This window comes from Liolophura sinensis, chromosome 11, assembly GCF_032854445.1.
Source record: "Liolophura sinensis isolate JHLJ2023 chromosome 11, CUHK_Ljap_v2, whole genome shotgun sequence".
Classification (NCBI taxonomy): Eukaryota; Metazoa; Mollusca; class Polyplacophora; order Chitonida; family Chitonidae; genus Liolophura; species Liolophura sinensis.
The window spans coordinates 10,485,550-10,494,630 of record NC_088305.1 but is presented as its reverse complement, the minus strand read 5'-3'; the positions used below and the strand labels follow the sequence as shown (position 1 = coordinate 10,494,630).

The following is a 9,081-nucleotide window of genomic DNA, read 5'->3' as shown; positions in this document are numbered from 1 at the left end:
TTTGACATTCAGTTGGGCCTTGATGCTTGGCCATCTGTATCGCTGTAAGGAACGTAACAGCTTTAATTTGTAATTGTGGTTTTAATTTATTTCTTCCGATTTTTCCTTTACGAGAAAAGGAGATCTGAAAATAATGTTTCTATGGTGGGTATTTGGGACCACCTTATGGTATAACCTTTTCTTCGACCGCAACCCTTTGAGAAAGTTTATCAGTAACTTGATGATTTACATCAAAGGCTTCGGTTTTCTCCACATATAAAGCAAACTGCCAAAAAAATTCCCTGTCCAAGATCGTGTTTTTCACTGAAAGGTTGGGACAAGGAAACAGGACTGTTTAGTATAATGTGGAGTATCATGTCTAATGTCTTTAAGTAGGTATTTCAGTGGCGCCAGCGCATGGACAGAATGAACTCTTTCTATCACCCGTATAGACACAGTGCATACATATATGCGCGAGATAATAACGCGCGTATGTATTTTTTTTGGTTATTCTCGAGCGGTTATTGACAAACCGCGTGAGGATAACAAAAAACTCGCGCGGTTTTTCCTAATCTCGACTCTCGTGTTCTTGGCCCGCGGGTTTCATGACGGGACATGTTAGTCGAGGACTCGAGAACGCGAGATTAGTAAAAACCGTGCGATGTTATTGCTAATCTCGCGTGGTTATTGACAAACTGCGTGAAAATAACAGAAAGTAGTACTGGTAATAATTTTGTCGTGGAACCGTGCTTTGCCGCTCGCGAGACTCGAGAACTCGACGAAAACTTGGGGTCTTTGTCGCCATTTATTCTCGAGTTCTCGACCCGCGGGTTTTTGACATGGCGAGAATAAGAGGCTAGAGAAAACAAGAAAACGTTATTATCTTGCGCGATTTTAGCTATTGTGGCGTTCTCGAGTTCTCCAGCCGCGGGTTATTGAAACACGCGACTAGAGAATGCGAGTGGTCGCATCCGTCTTCCATAGTGAGGAGTATATTCGGCATCGAGACCTGTTTGTTGACCTCAGACTAAAGCAGGAAGCCAGTGTAAGTATAAATACATGAGTGCGCTGACGCGCCGGTAACATTTCGTGTTGGCTGTGGCCGTACTATTACCTGAGCACAACTAGTTGGCGTTTCGTCAAAGTTACTCGTAAAACAATTCGGTTTTCAGTGCACACAGATTTGAAAGAGTATAGAACATAGCGGAGGTTAACGACTGAGACTCAGGTTGGTGATTTAAAACAGCAATTCGAGCAGTATTAGTAAATTAATGTAAGGAGGTGAAGCTTGGAATAGTGTTGGCAGATGTCAGAGTTGCATGTTAATGTGCATGTAACTAGTATGGTAAACGACGGTGTGAAGTATAAGTGGGTCAACCCTTGGCGGCGGAGTTACTGACTGCTCAACCATGTCTCAGCCATGTACAGGGTAGGGTTTATATATATATATATATATATATATATATATATATATATATATATATATATATATATATATATATATATACTGTTTCTTTTTCTTCTTGTGGCATGGCGAATCCATGCCGCCTCTGAAATATCACGAGAGAACCACGCAGTGACCTAGGAGTATCACATAAATGCGGTCGCATTCAAGTGTTCATTGTGTTGACCTCTGAACGGTGTAGCGTGATTGACCTTCCCGCAATCTGTCAGTACAGAACTCTAAAAATCTCGTGACTCGCGAGATTTGATCGGAACTCAGCGACTGCTGTAAATTCAAGTTTTCCCTACTTGTAGGAGCCCAGTCAGTGACAGCTGGGCGTTCTCCGAATATACAATACCTATCGGGGAATTATTGTCACTGCCGTGGAAATAATTTCAGCATCTGTGAAAATTGTTGTCCTTTGGAAAATAAGTTTTACTGTGTAAAGCCCTTGATATAAAACAATATTATACATGTATGAAACTGTAGTTAGTTTCTTTAACTTGTCGCCTATATTCAGCTCTCTATAGCATCACACGTACCTACTACCAGTGATGCCAAAATTGAGTAATTATGACATCACCCAAGGCAATGAGTTCTTGGTGTTGAAAACAAGATTATGAAGTTTAACATTGTGAATTAAACAAAAGTATTCTAACTGCATTTTCTTTGTAATAAAATTAATTCTCAACATGTGAATTTGTAGAGCTTCTGGTGATATGTGTCACTAACGAACGGTAGTTTTGGTTGCGCGTTAGGCTTGTTTTACAGATGGCTGAAAACAGGCGACAAGTTAAAAAAAACAGACTATAATGGGAAAAAAAGGTCTCTTCCACTTGTAAGTTATTAAATTTATTTTGTGTCAGGAGATGAAAATACCTCTGTCCGACAGTTTTGTTTAATCATTGTGACGTAAAAGTGATTTTTCCTTTTTCTGCAGAGCGCAGCATCATGGAGATGATAATACTAATGATCGTGATTGTCATTGTATGCATTCTAGTCTACTCATACAGACGCCGACAAAAAATCTCTGACTTTCCCAACCGACATGTTTTTGTTACCGGATGTGACTCTGGATTCGGTAACCTTCTCGCGATTCGACTGGATGAAATGGGATTTCACGTGTACGCGGGATGTCTGACGAAAAACGGAGAAGAAGATCTCCGGAAGAAAACGTCTAGCCGACTGGTTACCGTTCCACTTGATATATCCAATGAGAAGAGTATAGAAGAAGCCCTCAAACTTGTTCGTGAGCGTCTGCCAACGGGAAAAGGTAAACTTGGAGAAAACGCATGCATCCCCTGTAATTATCCGTTAATTGAACAAAATATTTTACTACCGTGTGTTCCATTTCCCCGCATTAAATTGGAATCACTAGAAACGAATATTATTTTGTATAACATGCAAATAGATTCAACTTCGACTTTGTTTGCACCATAACTAAGCAAAACGTCGCATGAATTTCTGAAATGTGGGTGAATACAAATGAAACGTGATGAAATCAACAAGAATCGCTGCTTTAAAATCAGTTCCGTATAAAACAAATTGTAAAACAAGTTTTACAAAGCTGTCGTCACTCAGCGTGAAGCACAATTAACACATGTACGCTGATGATACTTGTCTTAACCCTGTGCTGCCATGGAAGCTCCGCCATGCGTGTTCCGCCATGCGCATGTCCGCGTTGCTTCTTAAAACGAGCACCAGACTTGAATAATGAGCATTATGTCTAGCACAAGTTTTACAAAGCTGTCGTCACGCAGCGTGAAGCACAATTAACACATGTACGCTGGTGATACTTGTCTTAACCCCGTGCTGCCATGGAAGTTCCGCCATGCGCGTTCCGCCATGCGCATGTCCGCGTTGCTTCTTAAAACGAGCACCAGACATGAATACTGAGCATTATGTCTAGCACACGAAAATGTGTTCTTTTGGTTAGTTTGAGTTAGACAACATTCATATTCGTCTAACTGGTTTAAGTGTGTTGTAGGAAGCATAAAGGAATGAACTACCTTAAAGTGTGCAAAAGGATTCTGTTTAATGAACAGAAAATGAAACGAAGTTGTGGCGTAGCTTAAGAAAGGGGTCTCTTCTCTCAGTGTATGAGAGTCACTATTTCGAAACATATGTAACAGCCTTTAAAATATCTCAGGGAAATGACGATCATTATAATCCTATGCAAAACATAATTGTTATTCCATTTACTAAAATAGAAGAATTTATTTATTTATTTATTTTTTTATTTATTTATTTATTTATTTTTGAAGGGGATTGTGGTAATGCTCACTTGTAAAACTTTTACCCCAAACCACTAATCCGCGGGCTCGATGAAACTGTGCGGTCTAGATGGCCGATTATATGAGGTGGCGCGTTCGAACCCAGTTCTGGCTGTAACGGCTGTGGCTTCAAGTCAGGAGTTTTGTGAGGGGCACTCCACCAATAAAAACCTGACCGACGTCACATAAGAAAAATATTCTTGAGTCAAAACTCCCGAACACGTGGCGTCATAATAAAACGCCATGTGAGCCGCTGAGCCAGCGCTTTAGTCACCTGAGCAGAGGTCTTATGGGTGAACATTACATAAATAAACATACAAATTAAGCAAACAATTGTTACCGTTTCTTCCCATACAGGGTTGTGGGGACTGGTGAACAACGCTGGCATCCTGGACAGTATTGGCATGGCTGAATGGCTTAGGAAGGAAGATTACAAGAGGACACTGGAGGTGAATTTTTTCGGCACTGTAGAGATGACCCGGATGTTCTTGCCGCTGATCCGCCAGGCAAGAGGGCGGGTCATCAACATGTCCAGTATCGTAGCATCTGTTCCTTTCCCCCTTGTACTGCCCTATTGCATCTCCAAACACGCTGTGGAGGTTTTTTCAGATGTTCTAAGGTATCAGAAACTGTTCATATTTCTTGCATATTATTTATCATCCACAGAACATCCTATTTTTATTCAATATGACAAATCGCATCGTGCGAATTAAGGCATAAAGTGCTACAGTCAGACTGAACTACAAATGTTTCGGGGTAAGAAAAGAAACCATCACAATTTCCCCGCAGTCGTCACTGCTCTCGGGTCGCTGTTGACAACAAGCCCTCATAGCTGTTTTGGTATGTCAGCGACCCGCAGATGGTCATGGGTTTCACTTCACAACGCTGGCCGCCGTCGTAAAAGTGAAAAATCATGAGTAGGAGTAAGTAAATAAATCGCTGTTGTTTGAATCCGCGCTCACAAGATGCGATTTGAACTCGTCAAAAGAGTGAAAATAGGATCAGCTCTGTTCCATAAGCCGAGTTTATACGGTACGATTTGTTGAATTCGACGAGTCGTTACTACAAAATCGCATCGTGTTCTAAGTAGGAGAAGGATCCCTAAAGTTGCCTTGTTGTGAAAGTTGGCTAATTACTTGCCAAAAATTTAACCAGATACTTGCCAATAGTTTGTTAGATAATTGCCAAAAGTTTGTCAGTTACTTGTCAAAATTGTGTCAGCTACATCCCAAACTTTGTCAGTTTATTGCAAGGACTTCGCCAGTTACTTGCCACAGCCTAAAGCCCAGTGAACACCAACTACATTGTTGACGAAAACGAAATTTCTTGATCCGGATAACAAGAAATCCTAGAAATTTGCAGAAACAGGATTTAAAATTAGAGCGTCCATTTCACTGGACAAGCTGTCTTCACGTCCAAGATCTGACCAATCACACTCATGATCATGTAATTCAAATATGAAATTATTGAGCAGGTGGAGTAACCTTCTTACAGGAACAATTTAAAAGAAAAGAGAGCAAATGATATAATCTGAGTTTTTTCGGCAGAAAATTTCGGCAGAGAAATTTGCTTAGTAACTCTATAAATCAAATTTTAATGAGTTATACTTACGAGGCCAGGGGATACGCCATTTTACAGCAGATGTAAACACGATGTTGTCGCACGTACATACACATACTCCTTACAACGCATGAATCGCTTTCTACCTTTCGCTTTACATCACTGCCACCATTAGATAAGATTGACCTTTGGAACCCTGCAAGACGCACAGTTTAGACTTCATCACGTGTGTCCTGTCGCGGAACTATTTAATCAACATTCAACAACAAAATTATTTCAGGATTAGGACAGAATCATGTTGTACATATTCTGCAGATAAAGAGATTGAATGTGTATAAAGTATTGTCAGGGACAAAGGTTGAGACGGATTGATTGTGTTTTCTGACATCACTTCCTGTCTTATCAGCGTGACCTCAGTGACCTCGGCGTTGTTCAACATTTCTGTACAAAATTTACCAGTGGTTGCAGTGGTATAAAGCGAAATGTAGAGATCGACTCATGTGCTTAAAAGGCAGCGGAAACATCTGCGTCGTCGGGTTACAGGAATAACTCGTGCCTGATTGGTTAAAACTGCACGATTTTGTTTACTTTGAGCTGCAATATCTGGGTTGTGCAACATCCCAATAATATATTGTTATGTTTTTTTTTTAAATTTCTGCGGGATACATTATCACTGCATATACACATCATTTTTTCAGTTTTGCTTATACGCATTTAGTCTAATATTTTTTTTACCCTTGTAAATGGTCAGGGAAACATGATGAAGATGTAAAATATAAGGGCAACAGTCTCAGCGTAGGCATGCAGTTAAGGATAGCTAATATTTTAGGACCATGACCACTTCGGTGGCGTAGTAGTCCGCGTCTTGAGACCTGAGATCAAACCCGGGTCGGGTCTAACCATAGAGTGTATAAATGATATTTGTTGATACCTCGCGTGGCGCTCAGCACTGGGAGATTAGAGGAAGAAAACAGGACCGGTTGGCCCGGTGTCAGTATAATATGACTGGGCGTTGTGTCTGTGGCATGATATTTCAGTGCCCTGCACAGGACATGTACACACACCTAATAACTCCTCGCCTTTATATGGCTGAGATTTTTTTATTTACGACATAAAACCCAAAGTATTCATACATATACTACTTTAGGATGCTTCTTGTACAACAAAAGAAATCATGTGGCAGAGGAAAATTATCATTTATTATTATGAATTTATTTGTCAGTTATGAATTTCTTTATCGATTACATTATTTTTAAATATTTAAGCTGAGAATAGTTATGTCTAAATGTTTTCTTCTCTTCTGTCGTAACAGAGTCGAAACTCAGTTGTACGGTGTCACAGTACATTTGATAAAGCCGGATGGGTTCAGTACCAACATGAACAATAAGAATTGGCAGACAGATTTACTTGAAGTAGTGTTCAACCGAGCGGACGAGGACGTGAAGGCGCTGTATGGGGACGACTATCCTGCAAGATGTAAGTCGGAGGTCAAGAATAAACGGACAATGTTTTTGTAGAGGCTCATTTGATTTTAACATCGCTTTCAGCTTTGTTTTACTCACATGGCGACGATATCTTGTTGTGACACGGTTGTCCTGAAGTCGACGTATTTAATTAATTAATTAAAATGATTTAAATTAAATTAACTGATTGTCATCGTAATTAATTATACGATGGCGGCCAGTTAATTAATTAAATTAATTAATTTATTAATTAAATATGTCGGTTTTACCTCAATACTCCGTGAATAAAAATTAATTAATTAATTAATTTATTTATTAAGGCCCTATACCCGCAGTGACAGCGGCGGAATCTACAAATTCCCAGCCCAAAGCCGGCTTTGAACCAGCGCCGGGTTTTAATTTATTTGATTGCTCATTTGATATTTAAGGCGTGAAGCAACAAACAAACAATAGATAAATAAATAAATAAATAAATGAAAATCATTTGCCTTTGTTTTGTGCCTGTTTTAGTGTTGGAGGCGTTTAGTAGACCAGGTGTCTCTGACAAGATCTATCTAGTGGTGGATGCGTATGTAGATGCCTTAGTGTCAATGTACCCCCGGGACCGATACCTGGTCGGATCGATAGGGACCATCGTCCGGAGGATTTTACCTTGGGCAATGCCTACATGGCTTCAGAAGTATTATGTCTCTGGATTTCTACCCAAGCTAGCTGCGCACAGGAGATCGGATCACTGACAATGTACCGCGCAGTTCATTTCGGGGAATGCTTCAATCTCCTGTGTATCGATTTTACGATTTAGACAGGTGGTGTAAATACGAAATAACGTACCTGGTGCTGGTGCATTGTGTTGATTTACCGTCGAGTTAAGTACGCTAAAAAAAAAAAAAATTTTTTTAAATAAATTTAACTTTAAATTTAACAGAAAGTCTGTTGTGTGTTACGTTAGAATGTATTCTGTATTGTGTTACCTTATCGTCGAGTTACGTGCACTAACATGATATTTTGTTGAATATGACACCGTTGATGAAGGAATACATTATTCTAGCACCACTACAGCTTTACATATATTTCTTTGAGTGTACACTCATCTCTTTAGCTGTAACTTTATTTTTTGTTGCTGAATATTTGCGTGATGTTTTTTTTTCCTTGGCGATATAGACATTTTATGCTACAGGCTGTTTAGAGACACGCCTGCTTAATCAGTCCGTCTTGCTAAAGTGCAACTCCTAAAGGAGAAGAAAACAGAAAAATGATGCCAAAACAAATGAAAGAGCATGCAAACTTATTGGCAAATATCGTCCTATCTAATTTCATAAAGTGTGAAGAGTTAATGTGGCTTTCAATATTGTTTCTTGCTTTTTTTTTTCTTTCAGGAGGAAGGAGTATTAGAAAAGTTTTGGTATGGTGGGTATTTGGGACCATCTCTTGGTGTGTATCGTTTTTGCATAATAATGTTCTAAATAACGATATGATGCATATCTACTTATATTATTTGGATATGAATTTGTTGTTTATATTCTAACACATGCATTTAAGATTATTATGATAATTATGATAATAAATATGAATATATTAAAAGTATAAATATAAGCAAAATCCAGGTTGAACACATTTATCAGCTTAAAAGATCAAATTCTAGTGCAAACATGAACAATATATGCCTAAAATATGTCCCAAGAACCCACCATACAAAAGTTATTTTGAAGTATCTTTTTTTGTGAAAATAAAAATCGAAAAAAAAAATATTGAAATTTAGTTTGCAACTAACTTTTCGCACACTTTCGTCTGAATTTCATGTAATTAGGCAGGAAGTTCGACAGAAAAACGAATATACGGAATGGGGCATCATCATATAGTGAATGGGACATCATCATATACTGATGGGGCATCATCATATACTGAATGGGGCATCATCATATTGTGAATGGGGCATCATCATATACTGAATGGGGCATCATCATATACTGATGGGGCATCATCATATACTGAATGGGGCATCATCATATACTGAATGGGGCATCATCATATACTGAATGGGGCATCATCATATACTGAATGGGGCATCATCATATACTGATGGGACATCATGATGTGGTCCTGTACATGGTCATGGTTTCCCCTTGTTTATTGTCCTCTTCTGTTCTCGAGTGGTAAATAAATGACATGCCCAAATAATGGTTGCATGTAATCTTTTTCCATATTGATGATCATTGTACTTGTAGCTATTCTGAGGGGCCTCCGTGGCTCAGTTGGTTAGCGCGATAGCGCAGCGTGATGACCCAGGAGCTCTCACCAATGTGGTGGCTCTGAGTTCAAGTCCAGCTCATGCTGGCTTCCTCTTAGGCCGTAAGTGGAAAAG

General features: G+C 39.3%; 1 protein-coding gene across 2 annotated transcripts; it reads left to right on the top strand.

Annotated features, from left to right (window-relative positions):
* Window positions 1–1,086: 1,086 nt before the first annotated feature.
* LOC135477968 (retinol dehydrogenase 7-like) lies at window positions 1,087–8,319 on the top strand. Of its 2 annotated transcripts, none has more exons than XM_064758204.1 (5): window positions 1,087–1,207; window positions 2,364–2,696; window positions 4,054–4,315; window positions 6,569–6,732; window positions 7,230–8,319. In XM_064758204.1, exons 2-5 carry the CDS (start codon window positions 2,375–2,377, stop codon window positions 7,454–7,456), a joined length of 975 nt encoding a protein of 324 aa, XP_064614274.1. In that variant the 5' UTR covers window positions 1,087–1,207; window positions 2,364–2,374; the 3' UTR covers window positions 7,457–8,319. The 2 variants fall into 2 exon arrangements, with proteins under 2 accessions (XP_064614274.1, XP_064614275.1); XM_064758205.1 differs by lacking the exon at window positions 1,087–1,207 and adding an exon at window positions 1,267–1,408.
* Window positions 8,320–9,081: the final 762 nt, after the last annotated feature.